Below are 23,067 nucleotides of genomic sequence, written 5' to 3' on the forward strand. Positions count from 1 at the left end.
TTCCAGGAACACAAAAGCCACAGGGCTCTCTCCCCCCCCCCCCGCAGCAGCCCTTCTCTAGTTGGACAAAAGACCTTGCAAGCATCTTCAGACACTTCCCAGCCAGGTCCAAACATGGCGCGACTGCTGAAAGGCTTCCTTTGGAGACCGAGAGGGTGGGTGTGGTCTGAGAAGCGTCCTGGGGGCCACACAGAAAGGCCTGAGGGCCACCTGGGGTTCACCCCTTGGAGGTTCCCTCCCCCCTTTGGTGGTTCCCCACACTTGCCCTCACTCACTTGTCCAACTTGGACTTTCGAAAGGCACAGGTATAGTAGTCGACGGGCTTCTTGGGCACCTGCTGGGCCATGATGTTCGGCAGGTGCAGCTTCCGGAGCAGGTCGTCAGAGCTGTTGCGGTCCGGGTTGGGGTGGGCCTGCGATGGGGGCATGAGAGGAGACGGAGGGGCTAGGAGGTAGACCGCTGGCAAGGAGGCAGCCCGCGAGGAAGCCAAATGGGGGCCCCACCACCGCACCTCCATGCCCCGGCACTCACCTGGAGAGGGGCCCGCATGCACAGCTCCTCGGCGTAGTACACTAGCACCTCCCAGGGCGCACTCAGCTTCATGTAGTGAATGCCCTTGCGATCGCTCAGAGTCTCCTCCTGAGAAGGAGACAGGTTGCTGAGAAGAGGGTGGGGGACTTCCTGGAAGCCTCGGCCAAGCTCTCTTCCACATGGAGAGCAGCACAAAGACTTGTGGCCCCCAAGAAAACACGAACCTGAAGCCAGGGCCCCCTCCCCAGTTGGCTGGTGGCACTATAAGAAGCATGAGTGGAAGAGTTTGGGATTTCTTAAAAATAAATCATCATGCGTCTTCGTTTCTCCATTTGATCCTTTTACATGGTTTTGTACGTATTGTAGTATTTTATGCATTATGACTTGCCCCTATCTTTTTGTTTTTACAGATCACAGTTTAGTAATTATTTACTGTATATGCTAAGAGTGAATTTCTGTTTCATTATTTGCCAATGTTTTGAGAGTTAGTTGTGTACTATTATATTCCCAAAGATTATTGGATACTACAGTCACACCTCGGCTCACGAACGGCTCTGCTTTTGAACATTTTTTGGAAGCTGAACGGCCGACGCAGCTCCCGCTTGAGTGCAGGAAGCTCTTGCAACCAATCGGAAGCCGCGCCACGGTTGTTGAACGTTTTGGAAGCCGAACGGACTTCTGGAACGGATTATGTTCGACAACCGAGATTTGACTGTATTTTATTGGCTAGAAGTCCAACATAAGCCATCCCATTTTAAAGTTATATTTTATCATGACTTTTTGTATTTGATCAGATTTTTATAAGATGTGGGTTCTTTGTTGTACAGGTGAAAATTAGAATATAGTCGAAAAGTGCATTTATTTCAGTAAAGCAACTTAAAAGGTGAAACCAATATAAGAGATAGATGCATGGCATGCAAAGCAAGATATGTCAAGCCTTTATTTGTTGTAATTGTAATTATTTGTCGTTAGGCGGGTCAATTATAAATGGAATGGAATTAATGAAATGTAATAGCGATGCTTATTTTTGTTTACTTTTGTATTATTGTATTTTGTATTATTATTTGTTTTATTACTGTGGAATTTCCAAAAGACAGCATTTGTAAAAATTAAAAGAAAAAAAAATTAAGTTGCATTTGTTGTTGTTTAGTCATTTAGTCGTGTCCGACTCTTCGTGACCCCATGGACCAGAGCACGCCAGGCACTCCTGTCTTCCACTGCCTCCCGCAGTTTGGTTAAGTTGCATTACTGAAATAAATGCACTTTTCGATGATATTCTAATTTTCCGAGTTTCACCTGTATATTTTTTTGCTGTGAACCACATTGAGTATTGTAATATGGAAAAGTGAAATGAAATTAGTGGAGCACCCAGCAGGGCTTGGAGGGAAGAAAGATGGAGAGAGTGGGTGAGAGTTGCGGGAGGAAGAAAAAGGGAGGAGGCAGACCGGAAAGCAGCAAGCAGAGAGGGGAAGAAGGCAAGCTGGCTGGCTGGCAGGCAGAAAGCAAACTTTTTGAATTTCTGCTTCATGGTCTATATCGGCTTCAGCGTAGCTCCTTGCCAAGGGCACAAGGGAGCCTTGGTACAACTTTGCCCAAAGCCCTCCAGGAGACCCCTGCCAGCAAAGACCCCTCACCTTCTCCATCAGGAGTCCAGCACTGCGCAGGTTCTTGAGGAACTTCTGCCTCCACCTCTCGTGACGCCCACGGGCCGCATCGCACCCGGCACCCTGGCCCGCTGCCCTCTCGCCTTCCGGGTGGGGCTGCTTGTTGCGCCTCTTCTTCGAGGGACGCAGCTTCTCCTCCCAGACCAGCACAAAATCTGCAGGCAGAGAAGGAGATGGTAAGGGAGCCATCACCACCGAAGTGGCCTCCCCCCGCAAGGCCCTGCACATGCGGCCGGAGCAACATTTTTGCGCTGCCTGCTGCTTGGAGTTTGCGGAAGCCGAAGCCCCCTTTGCTCTGCAGTTGCAAAGCTGCAACCTGGGCAGAACTCAGGAGGAAGGGGTTGTACTTGCCTATCTTCGTCTTCCCATCTCGGAAGTAATTCCCGCTGGCGCCGCTGGTGTAGCCATAAGTTTCATCGCCATAAATGTAGATGGGGTCATCGTCGTCATCCACATCCTGAAAACAAAATCAGGATGGGGCGGGGAGGGGGGCACAGTTGGGGGACTATGCTGCGTCTGAGATGGAAGGCGGAAGCCCCTGTAGAGCTTGGTTGGTGCCTGCGGCTGCAGCCTTACAAAGTGGACCAGCCAGCCTTAGATAGGGGACCATCAAGAGCCCCCCTCCTTCCCGTCAATAGGACCTGCTCTTATTGTTTTGGTTTTTTTAATCTGGGATTAACCGGCCTGGCCTGGTCCTCCCACCCGCCAGTCCTCAGTCAGCAGCTCAGCCTTCATGCAATGTAGCTTTGTGGGGGCTCACAGTTCGCAGCAAAAAAGACCTAGGGGGGATGGAAAGGCTTTTCCCGCTGGCTCCACCCCCGCCCTATTTGTGTATAGTAGCAGTGGGCAGCTGAACCCCACAATTGCATTTTTAAAAAGGGGACAAAAGTTCTGCTGCTTTTCTTTGTGGGTTGTTTGTGTCCGACAGCAGAATTGTGCCAGGAATTGTGCCTCCTCCCTCCTCCCAGGGCTGGATTTGAAGGAGGGACCTCACAAAGTGATGTTGTTAGCGGCACGGTGTGTGTGTGTGTCTTACACCTGCAGATTTGAACCCCTTTCCTTCTTTCCTTTATTTCTTGAGACACTCCCAGGACTTGGTTCTAAAGCTGGCGGGGGAGTGTAGCCCCTGAGCACACACAGAGTGCCTCCCCCCTTGCCACTCGGCAATTGCGACTAGGCTCCAAACACCCTCAGGGACCCAAGGAAAAGCCCCCCCCCCAGGGCAAGAGGCATGAAAGGCGTCGAGCCCAGCACCCCTTGGTTCTGAAAAGAACCCCCTCCTGGGATTGCTTGCCCTGCGTTCCCTGTGTACTTACGAAGGTGGCGCCTCCGTTGGGGAGAATACTGGAATCCTCGTAGAGACCCGACGGGCTTTTTCCCAGGCCAATGAGCAGGCTGGTGTCCTGGGAAACCTTCTTGCGAATCATGGTGGGCTGGGGGGGGGGCGTTGTCGGGGAAGGAGATTCAGGCTGCAGCTTCCATCACCGCTTCAGTCCTTCCAGAGGGAGGGGGGATGCAGGAGAGAAGCTCATTTGGGTGGGTGGGGGCCCCTCCGAAGCCAGAGAGTCTCCCTGCCCTCCCCCAGCTCCTCATCTGTGGCCTGGGGACCTCCCTCCTCCTCCTCCTCCTGCTGGGCTGTGCAGCACCTTCTGGTCCTGCAAAGGAGATGGAGCAATGATGTCAGAGGAACAGCAGGAGGAGAGGCAGCGCCTATGGCCTGGTAAAGGAGGGGCGCTGGGAGCCACGACAGCCCGCTGCCTGCTGCCTGCCTGCCTGTTGCCACCCACCCCCCAGCCCCACGCACTTGCAGGCCCCTGCTCTGCTGTTGCTGAATAGCTATGGGATGGAGGAGGAGGAGCAGCAGCAGAAGCAGAGGAGGCTTCCCGGCACAATCTTTTGCTGGCTGTCAGCCTGGTGGGGTGGGGGGGCACGGAGGGGTGGGGGGCCTTCAAAGAAGAGGGATTGTGCAAGGAGGGGGAGAGGTGGGTGGTCAGGGAGAAATCAGAGCACCCTCTCTTTGTGTAAGAGAGACAGAGTCGGAGACAGGCGGACATTCCAGCAGGCAGATGGTGTCTCCTGCCTCCTGTCTAGAAGAGGGTCCTCAAATTAAGGAGGGGCACAGTCCACCAGTCCTGCCCCCCAGCTCCCCCTTTTTTTTAGCCAAATCACATCTGCTCTGTAGATTTGGGAGGGGGGGGGGACAGTACTTCTGTGGTGGCCGCAAGAAGAGGGTGCCACTCTGCCATTCTAACTACCCCCTGGGTTGTTAAAATTCTTTCAGCCAGCCTCACCATTGTCTGCACTGGCTGGCAGCAGTGGCTCTCCAGGGGGTTTTCAGCAGGGGGTCTGTTCCCAGCCCTACCTGGCGATGCTGCCGTCGTGGATTGAACCTGGCGCCTTCTGCATGCCAACTACGGCCTCTCCAGTAAATGTTAAAATTCTGGACCGGGGGCATGTTGGATCCTGACGGCAAAAGGAGAGAGAGGGGCATTGGAAAGGGCCAGTTTGGGTGTGTGTGTGGCTTCGATGCAATGGGACCCTTCCCATAATTCTGACTGCTGTGGAAGGGAATTGTCAGCAAGGGAGCATTGGCTACCACTGCAGTTTACAGGAGGGAAGCCAGACTGGAGTTTGGGGGTGATAATCCTGTTGGTAAACAGCACTGAGAAAGAGGAAGGAGGGGTGTGATTTTGGCAGACAGCAGGAGCCAGGCTGCGCCCCCTCAGCCTCCAAAGAGCCCAGGAGAAGAGGCAGACTAGACCAGCCCAGGGAGAACCCAAGGCTGGGGTGGGATGCTGGTTTTTGGGAGCTGCAATCCATTGATGAGCCTCAGGTAGCATTATTTTTGGTCCTCTGAAAGAACTTTATAAACGAGGGTCTTGTTCTTCCTTTGTAAGACCCTCAGTACCTGCAGGCCTGGCAATGCAGGGGGTTGGGCTAGATGACCCCACGGGTCCCTTTAAATTCTATGATTGACTGTAGGCAAACCTTTGATGCAAGTGAAGCTGCTGCCTGCAAGGTTGCAAAGAATCTTCAGCTCTTCAGCTTCCTTCCAGCCTGGCCCAGCCTGGTGTGAGATGAATTTGAGGAGCCCACGCTATTAGGAGAATAATTCCAGAAACATCCCTCCTTCTGCTTCCTCGAGTTGCATTAAATATTTACTCTGGCTCCAGGCAGGCAGGACGAGAAAAGAGCTGTCTAAAATCCTCGGTAATGTTTTCAGGAAGTGGTGGCCTTAGCAAAATGGAGCCTGGGTCAGGATCTTCAGAGTCACAAACACAAATTGACTGCTCTTATGGGGTATTCACAGCAATGTCCAGGAAGGAAAGATGGTGGACTACATATTTCTTGTTGACACCCTGTCCATGGAGATAATTATGTGATGGTTAATGATAGCCAAGCCATAAATCTCGGTTATTACATAATCTCTGGGAAAACAGAGATAACCGAGATTACGCTCCGAGGCTCTGAAAGGCTGTTTTCCACTGCTCTGCCCAAAAACCTCGTAATAGTCCCAAGGGACATAAAGTGGCTAAACCCCCCCTTTATTTGTGAGACTATTATAAATTACGACTGAGGTTTTCTGTCTGCCAGTTGAAATATAAATCTAGAATGCAACCTGGCTGCTGGCTTAAGAGAGACAAAAAGCAAAAGGTTGAGAGCAAAACAAAACACATGCTTTAATTTTAAACAGCTAAGAGGTGTTCCAACTGTTAGAAATCTTTGCTGTCTTTTATTTTTAACACTCTGTCCTTCTGGCTAAAGTGCTGGTTGCAAAATGAAACTAACTAGCATAATTATAGCTACAGGTAGGTAGCCGTGTTGGTCTGACATAGTCGAAACAAAAAAATTCCTTCCAGCAGCACCTTAGAGACCAACTAAGTTTGTCATTGGTATGAGCTTTCGTGTGCATGCACACTTCTTCAGATACCAGTTGATGGACTTCCATTTCATGCGGCTCAATGTGGTGCCTTCCATAGTTCTAGTTACAGGTACTGTATATTCCTGTATATAAGCCTACTTTTTAACCCAGGAAAATCTTCTCAAAAGTCGGCGGTCATCTTATGGTAGGTAGCCGTGTTGGTCTGACGTAGTCGAAACAAAATAAAAAAATTCCTTCCAGCAGCACCTTAGAGCCCAACTAGCATAAGTTTGTCATTGGTATGAGCTTTCGTGTGCATGCACACTTCTTCAGATACCAAGATGGTATCTAAAGAAGTGTGCATGCACACGAAAGCTCATACCAATGACAAACTTAGTTGGTCTCCAAGGTGCTGCTGGAAGGAATTTTTAAATTTTGTTTTAGCATAGTTATGCTACTGTGAGAAAATAACGCGGAAAATGTGGTCTGATAAGAAGCCAAGGGACTCAGACTCAAAGCAGAGAGATCTTCAAGAAAGCACGCTGTTAATAAGACCAAGAGCACTCAGTAACGGTAAAAACACTGTTGGATACCCCGTTATCCCATTGTTGGCATCATGCAACAATTATTGGATGAGCAACTAAAAGAGATCAGAACTGAGATGGATAACGTGGTGATTGAAAATGAATCAGAGAAAGATGGGGTTAAAGACCCAGAACCTTTGGAGAATACTATTGATGGAGGACTGTCAGAACAGGAGATTGGAATGGTAAACCTCGAGGCAGTAGATGACAAAATGGAGACCTTCACACAGGGGCCTGGAGGAGTGAAAATGTCATGTGGTGGAGTTATGATGCTAGAGTAGTGGGATGCAACAATGGATGGAGAAATGAAGAAATATTCTGAGGTGGTAGAGCTAGAACTGAGAAAGAAAGGATTCTGTATACAATTTGGAGTTAATTTCGAGGGGAAAGCTACCAAGCTCCTGGCAACACTCCTGGAAGAAGACTAGAGGAAGAGGAAATAGAAGGATTTTATTTTTCTAAATCAGGTGGGAAAACCATGGCAAGCAAGAATCAGGAATGGAAGATATGACACTGGGTGTGAATTAATTAATATACAATAAGTAAATAACTATAGATTACTGTTTTAATGTGATTACAGTGAAGAAACTGTGAATAAAGATGAAGGATTCATTGCTTCTCAACATTTGGGGTAAAGTTGTTATGCTGGTCTGGAGGGAGACTTTTGCTGACATTTATTGATAATAATAATTGGAGAACCCCTTTTAGACTTTTTGTGTGGAAGGAAAAATGAATGAACTTGAAATGTCTGAGTCCTAAGACTGGGAAAATCTCACCGAGCAGATGGAGTGAATACTTTAGGATAGCTCTGTTGGTAGACCATGAGACTCTTAATCTGAGGGTTGTGGGTTCGAGTCAAACGTTGGACAAAAGATTCCTGCATTGCGGAGGGTTGAACTAGATGACCCTTGGGGTCCCTTCCAACTCTACGATTCTATGTTTTTCATTCTTTTATTATTTTTATCTTCTTTTTCTTCTTTTCTTCTTGCTTTGCTCTTGCTTCTGTTGGGTTGTTTTTCCCTTTCTCTTTTTGTTTTCCTTTAGATTAGTTTGGTTTTTAATGTATTGTATTATCAAAAAGCCTCGTTTAAAAAAAAGATGATGATGGGTGCACCTCAACAGGCACATATTTCCACATGTGGTGGGAGTGCCCCAAAAGCCAACTATTCTGGGCAACAACCACACGGGAAATAAGTAAAATAACCAAGCAAACATTAGAAATGACCCCAGAATTGGCCTTACTAAACATTTCCCAAGACAATAATGCCGAAGTACACTACAAAGAACTCATAACCCACTTACTCTCAGCAACCAGAAGCACCATAACCAGACACTGGAAAGAGCTGTCAGGAGTAAGCAGGGACCAATGGTACCAAATTGTTGTTGCTTAGTCGTTTAGTCGTATCCGACTCTTCGTGACCCCATGGACCAGGGGTCCCCAAACTAAGGCCCGGGGGCCGGATGCAGCCCAATCACCTTCCAAATCCGGCCTACGGACGGTCCGGGAATCAGCATGTTTTTACATGAGTAGAATGTGTCCTTTTATTTAAAATGCATCTCTGGGTTATTTGTGGGGCATAGGAATTCGTTCATTCCCCCCCCCCCCCAAATATAATCTCGCCCTCCACAAGGTCTGAGGGACAGTGGACCGGCCCCCTGCTGAAAAAGTTTGCTGACCCCTGTCATGGACCATAGCACGCCAGGCACGCCTGTCTTCCACTGCCTTCCGCAGTTTGGTCAAACTCATGTTCGTAGCTTCGAGAACACCGTCCAACCATCTCGTCCTCTGTTGTCCCCTTCTCCTAGTGCCCTCCATCTTTCCCAACATCAGGGTCTTTTCCAAGGATTCTTCTCTTCTCATGAGGTGGCCAAAGTATTGGAGCCTCAGCTTCACGAAACCAAATAGTACCAAATACTATGGGAAACAACCCTACTAGAAAAATTAACCAATAAGCTGAAACTGACACGGGGACAAATAGAAGAAGACGTCACCCTGCTATGGCTCCCCTTTATCACATACACAGCCCAACAAGACAATGACAAAAATCCACCAACAGCATACAAATCAATATGGCTAAACTGATCCAAGACACCCACCCACCCCACTCACACACGAAACAAAGACCATTACAGCCAACCACAAATGAATAACCATACCTTAGGCCAACCCCAACCTCTCCCACCACCAAAGGAACACAACGGAACAACAGAGAACCTGCACAAGCGACGCTGACAACCCCCCCCCCCAACATATATTAAGTAAAATAGAAACATTGTCACCTGACCCCCCACCTACTTCTATCCCCCTCTTTCTTCCCAATGTCTCAGCAAATGAAACCGATTTGTGAAAATGTTACGAGACATTGCATATATTTCTGTAAATCAAGAAAATCTTTAATAATAAAAAGATGTTGATCCTGGGGTATTGACATATGAGAAGTTGCCTCCGCCTCTCCGGAGAGGTAGGAAAACCTCCCAGGCCCATTAGCCTCCTCTCTAAGCTGCGCAGAGCAAAGCAGCGCCAGTGGGGGCAGAGATTAAGTGGACATAGGGAGCAGTCAGGCCCTGGCTGAGAGCCTTTCCTTGCACGTCACGATTTCTCACAGCACAGAGTTTGGGGAAAAGCAGCCAGTTACAATCCCGCCCCCATTGGCCCATCTTGGGAGGACGATTGTGAAGGCAAATGCTAAAACACTGCATACTGGGTTAACGTTCATCACAGAAGGGCAGAGTTGGAAGGGACCACAAGGGTCATCTAGTCCAACCCGCTACAATCATCACCTTGAGAATAAGCACCCCATGCTCTACCGAGTTCCCCGATGACCATGAAAGAGATGCCAGCAGGAGGGATGAGGGCACAGGTGAAGCCAGCCCTGGGTTGTAGCCACCGAGTCTGGCTCCCTTGGTAGGAAGGGGCCTTTTTAAGGTTCAGCAGGGAGGCAGCGGTGGGCAAGGATCTTAAAAATGCAACCATTTTTCTACACTCCTGTTTTCTGCCTGAGGGCCTGCTGTTTTCTGCCCACCCAGAGCCTTCCAGCAGGGTTGTGTCAGGAAACCTCTAATATCATCAAAAAAGGGAGAGAAAGAACCAGCCTGTCTGCATCCCAGGAGCACTGAGCTGAGGGGAGGGCAGCCAGCAGCCGCAGTTCTGTGGAGACAGCGCCTGCGCCCCCATTCTACCCCCAAGTAAGCCTGGCAGATAGCGAGCATGGCAAGTCCCAAGACACTTTGGGCCATCTGCTGCCTGCCGTTTGGGAAGCGTTCACTGCAAAGCAGTTGGGCCTTCCAGGCGAACAGCATCTCCAGACCTGCGGAGTCTTTCATTACACAGAATTTGGAGGGCAAGGGGAGATCCATGGGGAAAGAAGCAGGGGGTGCTGCTGTTTTGACCTCGGCAGGAGCCCAAACTTGACTGGGGGGGCGGTGGTTGGGCTGCTGCTACTGAGCCTTTAGCAGAATGAAACACATGCCACACAAGCTCTCAGATAAATGAAAGCCATTTCTTGGCGTGAAAGCAACACCAAACTACAGAGAAGGCTGGGTACACTTTGCCCACTCCCTGTGGGCACGATCCGACTCCACCACAGGGAGAGGCCGATTTCCTTTTGGGACACCACCTGCTCATGGCTAAGGAGAAGGCAGAAGTATTCCTCATTCTTCTTCCTACCAAGTCGAAGCCCAGAGCCCAAATTCAGTGTTAACAGACCCCGGATTAATCTGCGCAAACAATAAGGGTGCTGTGGGCTTCGTGGAGGGTGGCGGGGGGAAGAGTCTCTCAGAAGGCCACCCGGCCTTGAGGAGGCTCTCTTCTCCATCAGCCAGACCTGCTCTCTCCTAAGCATGGCTATAATGTGTTCCTGCCACTGTGGTTGCCATGGCAGCGATGGCTTCAGCCTAGCGGTCCTCCAGGCCCAGGCTTGGCAGAAGCCTTTTTTACTCAAAGCTCTTGAGTGCCACCCAATGGCTCTTTTGGGGGGAAAGTTATGAAAAAAAGATGGGCCACACCAGGGTACTTTCACCAGGGATTTTGCTCTTCCAGAGGCCCAGGAGTCACGGAGGCAGTAATGAGGCCGGCCACCAGCTGGTCCTGCCGCCAGAGGTGCTCTGCCAGCCCGTTCAGGAGGTGGGCCACATCCGAGAGTCCAGCACGGCCGTCCAGGGTCTGTCCGTCGGCCAACCGTGGTGCGTTGACGCTCTTGGCCCGCAAGACAGGCAAGCCCCAAGTATGGCAGAAGGCGGCCACGTCCCGGCCTGTGACGTCGGTGTGGGCGAACTGGTCAAACCTGGAAGGAGCCGGTCAAGGAAGTGTATCGCCAGACACTCAGCTCCCCATCAAGGTCAATGTGGGCCCGGCAAATCTCTCTCCCCACAGACCACAACAAAGGCGCAGCAGCTCCTCTCTCAAGACCCCGGCCTGAAGGATGAGCTCCCTTTGGGGAGGAACATGCATTTTTTTAACAGTGTGGTTAAACTGGCCGCTTTTATTCTGAAGCAAAAACCGCCCAATCCAGAACTTGCTCCTGGTTTAACCCACAGCGCCACAGCGCCACCCGCCACCCGCGTTTACTTGCTTTTATATGGGCTCCTTAAACTGGTATATTTTATTACACAGAGCATCTGGTGACAATGTTTTTCATCTGAAGTTGCTGAGCTGGCTCAACATGATGGTTTTTTTCAAACCTACACCCAGAGCTTTTTTCCCAGGGGAAACTCAGTTCCAGCACCATTCAGGTGGGTGCCATTGCAATTCTAAGAGAACGAGGGAGGTGTTATGGTGAGTTCCAGTACCTCTTTTTCTAGAAAAATAGCACTGCCCAGGTGGCGCTGTGGGTTACACAGAGTCTAGGGCTTGCTGATCAGAAGGTCGGTGGTTCGAATCCCTGCAACGGGGTGAGCTCCCGTTGCTCGGTCCCAGCTCCTGCCCACCTAGCAGTTTGAAAGCACATCAAAGTGCAAGTAGATAAATAAGGAAGGTAAACGGCGTTTCCGTGCGCTGCTCTGGTTCGCCAGAAGCAGCTTTGTCATGCTGGCCACATGACCCGGAAGCTGTCTGCGGACAAACGCCAGCTCCCTCGGCCTATAGAGCGAGATGAGCGCCGCAACCCCAGAGTCGGACATGACTGGACCTGATGGTCAGGGGCCCCTTTACCTTTACCTTACATTTTTACCTGCAAGTCTCCTTTAGTGTGATTTTTATCTTGGAAAGGCAGGATAAAGAACAAACAAGTGGTCGTCTGCAGTGTCTTCCTCCTGTGCAAACTTTTCACTTAAAGAAAGAGATCCTAAGCGTAAAATGCCCCTGAGCATGTGCAGAGTTGCCTTCCCCTTCAAGCACCTTGCAACAAGTCATGAGTTTTAATGACAGAGTGCGCACACACACCAAGGAGCTGGAAGGATACTTGGTGCCAACCACCATTCTGATGGCATTATTGGCTCCATCAGCCACCCGGGAAATTTGGTTTGGCAGGTCATCAAAGGATGCCCGGTCTGTGAATGAAAAGAGGAGCAGGAGACCGTCCACTTTCTCTGTGCAAGCCTGTTGGGGTATGGGGAGAGAAGAAGCAGAAATCAGCCCACCTTTTTCTTCCCTTGTTTCATCATTTATTTAACAAATGATATATCCTGCTTTTCAGAAGCATTTTCCCACAAGGAAACAAGGACAAATTAAGCAAACATACAGTCAGCAATATGTTAAGCAAAATTTTAAAGCAATTAATGAAATAGGCAGTACGTTAAAAGAATGATCAGCAAAACTGTAAAATCACAATACAGTACTGTCAGAGGGCCTGGTATGGCTACTCTAGAGTAACGACTCCAGCATGGTCTTTTAAGGTTTTTATTAAGTGCTGATTATTTACAGTGTTCAGAGCAGTAAAAATGCATCCTTAAGGTGAGGTGTCTGAACTCCCGAATGGCGATTGGCGCGTTTTCTTCCAGCACCACAGCTTTGGCAGACCCAACCTCTTCCCCCTACGTTTGCGTCGCAATTCGGGAGTTGGGGGAATTGGCCTCCCCCCTGTGCGTCCTACTTCCTGTCCCACCTGCGGCCTGGGCTCCACAACCTTGCCTGAGCCTCGGACACCACTTCCTGACTCTCCGCTGGAGGCAGAGCTCTCCTTACTCTCTCCCGCGCTTGGGGATGGGCTGGAACTTAAGATGGGAGGGACTTCCCTGTATCCCTCGTCCCTCACATCCATCCCCCTCCCAGGCTCCTCTCCCCCCCTTCCTAGTGGCTCTCCGCTTGCTGGGGACGAGTGAAACCCCAAGAAGTCTGTGGCATCCGAGCCTGTGGGTGTAAAAATTTCCCCCCAATCCTGCGATCTTTCTCCTTCCCCCTGAGAAGACGGGAATCCCAAGAAGTCAGTGGCGTCAGAGCTGGTGGGAGTAAAAATGTTCTGCCAGTCCTCTCCTGCCTCTGACGTCGTTGACCTCGGTGAAACCCACACCTCTTCTTCCGTGTCCTCAAATTCCGCTTCCCATCTCCATGGAGAGCTGCTGCCTGCTATCCCTTCCTCCTGCCCCTCCCCCTCTCCCTCCCTTTCCATGTGCCAGGGCTTGGGCCTGTGGGGGAACAGGGCGTGGAACTCTTCCACTAAAAATTCCTCAGGTACTTCTGTGGCCGGTATCCACTCATTGTGGGACGGCGGAGTGTCCTCCCATGCTATCAGGTACTCCAGTCCTCTCACCCCTCTCCTTGAGTCTAAAATCTCAGTTGCCTCATTGAGCTGTCGGGCGTCTCCCGTCTCCCCCCCTCCCTCTGGAGGCTGATCGCTGTCCCTGAACCTGGTACTTTCCCTGTACGGCGACAGCAGCGATCTATGAAACACTGGGTGCACTCTCATGTCCTCCGGCAGTGCTAGCCTGAAGGCTACCGGGTTGACCTGTTGCGTGACCGTGAAGGGGCCCAGCCTCCTGGGTGCTAACTTCTTGCATCGCCCCCTGGTGGGAAGACCTTCCGAGGATAACCAAACCTTGTCCCCCACCCTGATGACCTCTCCCGGTCGCCTGTGGCGATCTGCCCCCTTCTTGTACGCTTCCTTGGCCCTCTCCAAGTGTTCTCTGAGCTGCTGGTGCACCGTCTCCAGGTCCTCTGCCCAATCCTCTGCCTGTGGGCCCTCTTCCTCCTCCTCCCCCTCCCTCTCCGGGAAAGATCTGAGGTCGCGCCCGTAGTTGGCCTTAAAGGGCGACACCCCTGTGGAGACGTGCACCGCATTGTTGTAGGCAAATTCTGCCAGTGGCAGGCGATCCACCCAGTCCGTTTGCCTCTGGCTGACGTAACATCTCAGGTACTGCTGCAGAATGGCGTTGACCCGCTCCGCCTGTCCATTGGTTTGCGGGTGCCTAGCCGTCGACAAGCTGACCTCCACCTGCAGGAGGTTCATGAGCCGCCGCCAGAACCTGGAAACAAATTGGCGGCCACGATCCGAAATAACCCTTAAAGGCAATCCATGCAGTCTGAATACGTGGTCAACAAACAGTTTGGCCGTCTCTTCTGCCGAGACCGCCCTGGCACACGGTATAAAATGGCACATTTTGGACATGAGGTCCACCACCACCAACACTGCGGTCTTGCCCCTGGACGACGGCAGGTCTGTGATGAAGTCCATGGACACTACTTCCCACGGCCTGTGCGGTGTGGCTAAGGGCTCCAGCAAACCAGCTGGTGGCGCTCTGACCACCTTTGCTCGCTGGCAGGTGTCACATCCCCTTACATAATCCCGAACATCCTCCCGCACCCCTGTCCACCAGAAGTGTCTCATGACTAGGTGAGTGGTTTTGTCCCTTCCAAAATGACCCGCCGTTGGGTTGTCGTGCATCTGCTTGAGGGCCTTACCTCTCAGCTGTTTGGTTGGCAGGTACAGGGCTCCCTTGTAAAAAAGCAAACCCCTCCTTTCCTCAAAGTCTTTGGCCTGCTCCCCCCCCCTCTCAGTTCTCTGAAGATGCGGGTGGCAAATTCATCAGCTGCTGTCAGTGCTGTGAGTTCTGCCTCGCTCACCACTGTTGCTCCGCAGGACCATGCTGATGGGGGGAAAATATGCCTGGGTGCCGGTGGCAACTCCTCCTCCATGTACTCTGGCTTGCGGGAGAGGGCATCCGCCCTGACATTCTGCTCTCCCGGGATGTAGTGGATGGAGAAGTTGAAGTTCGAGAAGAACTCTGCCCACCGTATCTGCCGCTGGTTGAGCACCCTGGCAGTTCTCCAGAACTCCAGGTTCTTGTGGTCTGTGCACACCTGGATGGGGTGCTTGGCGCCCACCAGGAAGTGTCGCCAGTGCTGGAACGCAGCGTGGATCGCGAGAAGTTCCCTGTCAAACACTGTGTAGTTGCGTTCCGGCTGGGTCAGCTTCCTGGAGAAGAAGGCACAGGGTCTCCACTCTCTGTTGGCGTCCAGTTGCAACAGAATCGCTCCCAGAGCCTTGTCCGAAGCATCTGTCTCCAGGCGTAGGGGCGCATCCTGCACCACGTGGAACAGGTGCTGGTCTGAAGCGAATACCCTCTTGAGGCTGTCGAACGCTGCTTGCGCCTCTGGTGTCCACCGGAACTTCTGCTTGCCTCTCAGGCAGTCGGTGATAGGAGCCGTGACGCGAGAGAAGTTCTTGATGAACTTCCTGTAGAAGTTCGCGAAGCCTAGTAGGCGTTGGGCATCTTTGCGCGTCCTGGGGCTGTGCCAGTCCAGGATGGCCTGCACCTTGTCCTTGTCCATCGCCAGCCCCTTGTCTGACAGCTTGTAGCCTAGGAAGTCCACTTCTTTGGTGTGAAACTTGCACTTCTCCAGCTTCACATACAGGTGGTTGTCCTTCAGGCGCTGCAACACCTCCCTGACATCCTTCACATGCTGCACTGGGTCATTGGAGTAGATAAGGATGTCATCCAGAAAGACCAAGCAGTTCTTGAAGAGGAGGGACCCCAGGACGTGGTGCATGAAGGCCTGGAAGCATGCTGAGCCCCCTTGCAACCCGAAGGGCATCACCAGATATTCAAAAGAGCCCAGAGGCGTGAACATCGTGGTTTTCCATTCATCACCCTCCCGGATCCTAATCAAGTTGTACGCCCCTCTTAGGTCGAGCTTGGTGAAGATCTTGCCCCTGCGTGCCGCTGTCAGGAGATCATCCACTCTGGGCATGGGGAAAGCCATTGGCTCTGTCACCGAATTCAGCCGTCTAAAATCCACCACCAGACGGCGCTGTTGCGTGTCTTTCTTGTCCACCCAGAAGACCGGGCTGCCCCCTGCTGCCTTGCTTTCTCTGATGAACCCCCGCTTGAGGTTCTTGTCGATGAAAGCGCGCAGATCCTCCAGTTCCTGATCTGACATGGCGTACAGCTTGGCTGGGGGTATAGTTGCCCCTGGCACCAGGTTGATCTGGCAGTCAAAAGGCCTGTGTGGGGGTAGGTGGTCGGACTCCGCTTCGCTGAAGACCTCCTGCAGGTCCCAGTACGGCTTGGGTATTGCCTCACCCCCCTTGACGTGCATGGTGGCCACCGTGGCTATCGGAGGCCCCTCCCCTGGTTGGTGCTGCATGCAATGTTCCAGACAAAAGTCCGATCCAAAAGTGATGCATCTCTGGTGCCAACTTATGGAGGGGTCGTGGCGCGTCAGCCAGCTCATGCCCAAGACGATGGGGGGGGTCTGAGATGGTTGTGACGTTGAAAGCCAGTGTCTCTGAGTGCCTTCCCACCGTCATTCTCATGGGGGGGGGGTTTGATGCGTGATGGCCCCTCCCAGCAGCTCTCTGCCGTCAATGGTGGCCACGTGCAGGGGAAAATCCAGCTGCAGAAGTTGGATCTGGTGCTCTTCCGCAAAGTTTCTCGAGAAGAAGTTGGCTGAGGCACCACTGTCAATTAAGGCGAGGACTGTCAGGGGATAGCCATTTGGGAGCGTGAGCGTGACTTCTAGAACCACTCCTGCTCTGGGAGGGGTGGGCTGGCTGTGCTCCTCTCTGTGCGGGTGGGCGGGCGGGGGCTGTTGTCTGCTGACTGTGCCCGGCCGCTCCCCCTTGTCTCCTGCAGCCAGGCTGTCTCGTTTCCCTGCTGTGGTGCTGCGTCAGCTGGGGAAGGTACAACCGTTCCCGCCTTTCCTTGCCACTCTCTGCGATGAGGGCAGTCTCTGACGCGATGCCTGGGGGAGTTGCAGAGAAAGCAATTCCCGCCTCTTCCCTCCTTGCGTCTTGGCGCCGCCGGGGTTTGAAAAGCCCGCGCGCGCGCTCCTCCGATCTCCATCGGTTCCGGCTCTGGGCTTGGCCTGGGCGGGTGTGGGGGCGGGCCCTGGGGTGGGGTTTGGTGATGTGGTCTGTCCTGGGAGCGTGGGAACCAAGGTTTTGCTGCGCGCGTCGCTTGTTTGTCATTCCATCTGGATTCCTGTCTCACCCCCACCGCTAGCGCCGCTTTGCTTAACTCATCCATAGTTCGCGGTTTGGGACCTCTTGCCAGCTCATCCTTAACGTCTGCGTGCAAACCCATGTAGAAGGCTGATTTCACTGGCTCACTTTGCAGATCCCACCCCAGTTTGTGCACCAGCATGGTGAATCTCGCCCAGTAGTCCCTAACTGTCGATTTTCCTTGTGTTAAGTTATGAAGCTCCTCTTTAGTGGCCTCCATTTCACTGTCACTAGCGTACATTATTTTTAAAGCTTCTAGAAATAATTTTGCGTTCTTCATGCAAGGATTTTTTTGCGCGATGAGCGGTCTTACCCATTCTTGGGCGGCCCCCGTCAAATGCTCTATGATAAAGGAGACTCTGTGCGCGTCATCTGGGAATTCTGCTGCATGCAATTCCAGCGCATAATTTATTTCTGTCTCGAATCCTAGGTACTCCCTAGGGTCGCCGCTAAACTTGGTGACTAGGCTCTGTCCCCTTCTCACTTGGACTAGCTGCGGCTGGGGCACCCCCCCACCTCTAGCGGCTTTCTCCTCTTCCAACTTCTTCTGTAGGTCCAAAACCATCACCCTTAGCTGTTTCTCAGTCTCCTCTTTTGTCCTCACCTGGTCCACCAGCTTGTTCAGCTCCTCCTGCGCCCCTCGCGCTTCCTCCTGAGCGGCATGCAATTGCTGCTGTGCGTGCGCTGTGAGGTTCTGCAGCTCCTGCTTCGCTGCTTCGGCCTCCAGCCTCCAATGCTCAGCCTCTTGAGCGCTCATCGCTGCACTCCAAAGTAGCCAAAAAAAAGATTCGGGAGTTGCTGTCAGAGGGCCTGGTATGGCTACTCTAGAGTAACGACTCCAGCATGGTCTTTTAAGGTTTTTATTAAGTGCTGATTATTTACAGTGTTCAGAGCAGTAAAAATGCATCCTTAAGGTGAGGTGTCTGAACTCCCGAATGGCGATTGGCGCGTTTTCTTCCAGCACCACAGCTTTGGCAGACCCAACCTCTTCCCCCTACGTTTGCGTCGCAATTCGGGAGTTGGGGGAATTGGCCTCCCCCCTGTGCGTCCTACTTCCTGTCCCACCTGCGGCCTGGGCTCCACAACCTTGCCTGAGCCTCGGACACCACTTCCTGACTCTCCGCTGGAGGCAGAGCTCTCCTTACTCTCTCCCGCGCTTGGGGATGGGCTGGAACTTAAGATGGGAGGGACTTCCCTGTATCCCTCGTCCCTCACAAGTACGATAAGAGGTTTTTGGTTTTTTTAAATAAAAGCAACGCAAATGTTAGCTGCCCAATTAAAACCGTTCTGAAATTTTACGTATTCCTTTAAAATACAGTCAAAACAAGTCTCTCATAGCCGTTGACTTCCCATCTACCCTTTCACAGCCTTCTTTTATTCCCTTACAGAGATGCTATATTACTTACAATTTGTAAAAATTGAAAATTTTATTTTAAAAAATATATTAAGGAAACAGACAAATACATACCGTTCTGAAAAAGCAGCAGAGAACAGGGCCTGCTGTACAACATGTAGAGATGTGGGACATGCCTGATCTCTCTTGGAAGGGAATTTCACAGGTAAGGGGCCACAGTTAAAAAAACAACAACCCTCCCTTGTCCCCCGTACCTCATGGCTCTCACAGGTGGGCACACAAACTGGGCAGCAGAAGTGGGCAGGCTGGCACTAGCAAAGGTGCTCCTGACCTGGTCCCAACAAATAAAGGTCAATCACCCGATCTGCATCACAACCCCTAGGCAGGTGTTTCTCTGAACGTCAGGATGCAGCTCGGCTCTGTGAAGAGGCCTGAACCTCCTTCTGCAAGCACACTCACCGGCAGGACATGATCAAACTTCTTAAGGACAGCTTCGCCACAGTCCCAGAAGGAGAACTTGAAGAAGATGGCTTTCCCACTATCTCTGAGCTTGGCTGGCCAATACACAGTTGTGGTCTGGATCCCTGCAACACAACAACTTCAGCTAGAACAGAATCACGGGTGTCTCGGATTTTGACTTAAAAAACAGCAAACCTATAGGCTTCATGATGCCAGAGTTATATTTGTAATCATGAAGTTCAACAGGCAGAAGTTGCTTTGTGGGTCCCAGTGGACAAAGGAGATAAAAGGAGTGCAGGAGTGTGCAACTTTCTGAATTTCACGACATATTTGCTTAGGGGAAAGTGTCTGATGATGAGTTCTGTGAAATCCAGAAGCCTGGTGATGTGGCCCAAATTAACATATCACTTTGCCTAAAATAGCATTTCTCTGACATGTCAGGCTCTGAGGACTTGGCTTCCTCTCCCCGCATTGGCCGTAGATAAGCAGGACAAGGTGAAAAGAGTCCGTTGCCATTTAAGTCTTTAATGATCACAGCAACAGAACAAAGCATCCGTTCTTGGAATAAAAGGTAAAGGACCCCTGACAGTTAAGTCCAGTTGCGAACGACTCTGGGGTTGTGGCACTCATCTCGCTTTACTGGCCGAGGGAGCAGACATTTGTCTGCAGACAGTTTTTCCGGGTCATGCAGCAAGCATGACTAAGCCGCTTCTGGCGAAACCAGAGCAGCGCACGGAAACGCCATTTACCTTCCCGCTATAGTGGTACCTATTTATCTACTTGCACGTTGACGTGCTTTCGAACTGCTAGGTTGGCAGGAGCTGGGACCGAACAACGGGAGCTCACCCTGTCACAGGGATTCGAACTGCTTTCTGATCAGCAAGCCCTGGGCTCAGTGGTTTACACCACAGTGCCACCCATGTCTCAGAATAAAGGTGTTCCCTTTATCTGCTCTATGTGACCTTGGACTGATATGCTGAATACCTTTCACCCCCCCCCCCAGTTCTTCCCAACTTCCATCTTCAGAACTATGCCCCTCTGCAAATCACTGTTCCAAATCTATACTGCTCCACTGCTCCTGGGCAGCTTCAGGATCCTGGTCATGAGCAGGGGGAGGGGGAAGCTCCCAAATTCCTCATCAGAGCAGTACTCCTCAGCCTGGTCTCTGACACATGTTTAAGATGGAGGCAATGAGCTCAGTTTTTGCAAAAGGAGAAAGATTTCCTTGGAGAGGGAGAAAACCGTGACTGCCTCCTTCCCTTGTCAGCATCACCTATTGTCTCATGGTGGACCAACGGCACCTCCAGACCAGCCAGCATGGCCACCAGGGCAGTCTTGCCCACGCCGCTCTTCCCTGACACGAAGACCTTGTAGCTTGCAATATCGGCACCCACTTGTGGGGGCAGCACTGGCCTTTCAGTCAGCCCTGGAAAAGAACAGCAAGCCCTGTGAGTTGGCCGCTGCAGCCTCAAGCAACCCCAAAAGCACACACTCCCAGCTCACAAAATGTGGAAACATGTCAGAGTGATTGTAGTAAACTGACAGTGCCTGTGAGTACGTGCAGAGCACCTTCTCCTTGCCAGGAAAGTCTGCACTCCTGTCTGCGTCCCAAAAGGCTCTTGTCACCCCCCCTACTCACCAAAGAGCCTGCGCTTGTTCTGGCGCAAGAGAGTGGCGAAGTATTCCTTGCCCTCTTGAGTCTTGTGCCAATCTGTGACGACGACAGATCCTGGGGGGACAATCATACTCACCTTCCTTGATGTTTCTGCAAAGCAAGACAGAGCAAATGGTGACTACGAGAATATAGGGAAGAGACTGCACACGGCACGAAGCCCCAGGAAATGGCAAGCAGAAAAGCAGTGTGTGTGTGCAGTGTGATCCCAGAACATGTCGGGGGGGGGGGGAATTCAGAAGAAGGGTGTTGAAAACTCAAGCCTAGTGGTTTCCACCCTAACCGCCCACCCACCCCTACATTCTCCAGTAACATAGAGGCTGGTGGAGATGAAAATGTACTCTGCACATGCTCAGAAACATCCCTTCTCCATTATTCCTTCCTGGAGGAAGCCTCAGAAAGGAATCGCCTGCAGCCAAGAAGAATTGGGCTGGCCCTATCATCAGACAGAGAGCGAGGCATCTGCCAGGAGTCTCCTAAGCTGCTGATGCCACCTTGTCCTATTGCCTGATACTCAACATCCAGCTGAGCCGGATCCTGTACAGGGAACTGGGTGGGAATCCTGCCTTTCAAGTGCTTCAGGCAGAAGAATACCTTGAGCTGGCGCTGGCTGAGGAAGCACCCCTACACAGAGTGGAAGTAGGGATGCATAAGGACAGCCTGCAGCTGGATCAGGCCAGTGGCCCACCTGGCCCAGATGGACACAGGTGTCATAGCACTTTGCCTGTCCCTGTGATTCCAGGCATGAGGCGTCTGACAGAGGAGAGAGAGAGACAGAGACCCATTGGTAGCCTTGCCCTCCATGGAAAAAGGGGCAGGGCGAGAGGTATGGGTGTAGCCAGGGGGTCAGCTGCCCCCCCCCCCACAATCAAGTAAATAAATAAAAATACTTAACTAAAAGTAGAAATAATTAAAATATTTAAAACTGAAATGCTCACAAAGAGCAGTTGAAGGAGCTGAACGTAGCAGACCTAGTAAAAGAGGCGAAAATATTTTACCGTACCACAAAAAAGGCTCTGCTCATTTCTCTTGCTCAGTCATGCAGTAGAGCGGTCCTTCAGTACTTGTGGAGAGTAAAGACCTGGTCAAGGATGATAGGGGAGTGTCTCAATGGGCTAAGCTTGCTGAATGTGCACAGAAAAACTGCACTGGAAGAAAAAGGATGAGTTTGAGAAGGAAGTACAGTACTGAAAAGGTTTCCAGCCAATCCAAGAAAACTTGCTTTAGTTTAAGATTTTGCAATTTTGCAAAACTATACTCGTAAACCTCATGGAAGGTACCGGTACTCCCTGGTGTTATTATTCTATTTAACTTCCTAGTTTTCAAACGACTGAAGACTTGGACGGATTTTTCTGAGCACTTGGGATCAAAAATAAAAAAATCCTTCAGTAGCACCTTAAAGACCAACTAAGGTTTTATTTTGGTATGAGCTTTCAGGTGCATACACACTTCCTCAGATTTTGTGCATGCACACGAAAGCTCATACCAAAATAAAAACTTAGTTGGTCTTTAAGGTGCTACTGAAGGAATTTTTTTATTTTTGCTTCAACTCAGACCAACACGGCTACCTACCTGTAACTAGAACTTGGGATCAAAATAAAGTAATTTAGAACTACTCTGATTGAGACATTTCATTCCGAATCTGCGAGACAGAGGATGGTGGCAGGTGGGCTTCCTGCCCCATCTCACCCCACCCCTCAACATCAATCCTGGTTAGGCAGAAAGGAGCCCTCTAATGGGAGGCGGCAGTTCCCAGCCCCGCAGCACAAGCTTCCCAAGACCCAAACCCCGCATGCAAAAAACCACCCGATCCCTGGACCCTGGCTTGGCCCCTTGGTCGCCTTAGCCCTGCCAGGCCCGGGGCAAGGGTACCCAGCTGCCCCGACCTCCGCAGGGCCCCCCGGCGTGTGTATGTGTTTTCCGACCCATCGATCCTCCCCACCCTCGCGAGGCCGCCTGCTCAGCCCACGAAAGAAAACCTCGTCCCTTCGCGAGCTGCCCCTTTAAGAAGGTGCGCCGCTTCCTCCCCGCCGTACCTGGGCAGACATTTCCACCCCGCTTGCGTCTGGCGTCACTCACCACGTAAACGAAGGTTTCAGCCCCGCCCCCGCCCTCCAGCCGTTCACCAAAGAGCTACGAAAGGGGAAGAGAGGCGCATTCTTTCGAGATACGCGTTTGAATGCCAATCTCATTCAAGGGCGAGAAAGTGGTCCGGCCGCAGGAATCAATGAAAGATTTGCGCGTATTTGTGGCTGGGCAAGAAACGAGCCGCTGCTCTTGCTCGCTGAGGGCTTGCTTGTGTAGATAGCGGGTTGCTTTTGTTTTTAAATTGTTTAGCATTTAAGGTGGCACACAGCCATGGGCGTAGCCAGGATTTGGTATCTGAAGTGTGCATGCACACGAAAGCTCATACCTATGACAAACTTAGTTGGTCTCTAAGGTGCTACTGGAAGGAATTTTTTTATTTTTTGTTTCGACCAGGATTTTGTGTGTGTGTTGGGGCGGCAGCCAAAGTTGTTGAGCATCTTTTTAAGGAAATCAAAGTTGTTGACCTTTTCTTGGGAA

The 23,067-nt window shown here is 51.4% G+C and overlaps 2 protein-coding genes across 3 annotated transcripts in view; both read right to left on the reverse strand.

The window, feature by feature from the left end:
* LOC118086986 (anoctamin-7) overlaps nucleotides 1-3,932 on the reverse strand; it is a 40,993-nt gene extending 37,061 nt beyond the window's left edge. Inside the window, exons 1-5 of the mRNA XM_060276483.1 lie at nucleotides 3,512-3,932; nucleotides 2,547-2,652; nucleotides 2,166-2,350; nucleotides 532-639; nucleotides 276-412 (exon numbers count right to left, since the gene is read on the reverse strand). Coding sequence (XP_060132466.1) covers nucleotides 276-412; nucleotides 532-639; nucleotides 2,166-2,350; nucleotides 2,547-2,652; nucleotides 3,512-3,622 — 647 coding nt within the window. The 5' untranslated portion in view covers nucleotides 3,623-3,932. The remainder of the gene's footprint in view (nucleotides 1-275; nucleotides 413-531; nucleotides 640-2,165; nucleotides 2,351-2,546; nucleotides 2,653-3,511) is intronic.
* Nucleotides 3,933-8,938: 5,006 nt separating this feature from the next.
* Nucleotides 8,939-22,576, reverse strand: CPLANE2 (ciliogenesis and planar polarity effector complex subunit 2). 2 transcript variants are annotated; one of them, XM_035119477.2, is made up of 7 exons: nucleotides 22,539-22,576; nucleotides 21,506-21,650; nucleotides 20,470-20,595; nucleotides 20,104-20,256; nucleotides 18,831-18,955; nucleotides 12,041-12,177; nucleotides 8,939-10,924 (listed from the first exon to the last, which is right to left on the reverse strand). In XM_035119477.2, exons 3-7 carry the CDS (start codon nucleotides 20,573-20,575, stop codon nucleotides 10,657-10,659), a joined length of 789 nt encoding a protein of 262 aa, XP_034975368.2. In that variant the 5' UTR covers nucleotides 20,576-20,595; nucleotides 21,506-21,650; nucleotides 22,539-22,576; the 3' UTR covers nucleotides 8,939-10,656. The 2 variants fall into 2 exon arrangements, with proteins under 2 accessions (XP_034975368.2, XP_034975370.2); XM_035119479.2 differs by lacking the exon at nucleotides 21,506-21,650 and having other exon boundaries at nucleotides 22,539-22,570.
* Between the last annotated feature and the right edge of the window lie 491 nt (nucleotides 22,577-23,067).

This window comes from Zootoca vivipara, chromosome 6 (genome assembly GCF_963506605.1).
Source record: "Zootoca vivipara chromosome 6, rZooViv1.1, whole genome shotgun sequence".
NCBI lineage: Eukaryota > Metazoa > Chordata > Lepidosauria > Squamata > Lacertidae > Zootoca > Zootoca vivipara.

Bases quoted from the DNA above. Each gene is read 5' to 3' on its own strand.
- CPLANE2 (XM_035119477.2), bottom strand. From the start codon at position 20,575: ATGATTGTCCCCCCAGGATCTGTCGTCGTCACAGATTGGCACAAGACT. The intron at 20,257-20,469 runs GTGAGTAGGGGG...GTTCTTTTCCAG, and splicing joins GAACAAGCGCAGGCTCTTTG to GGCTGACTGAAAGGCCAGTG. The intron at 10,925-12,040 runs GTATCCTTCCAG...GGCTCCTTCCAG, and splicing joins AGAATGGTGGTTGGCACCAA to GTTTGACCAGTTCGCCCACA.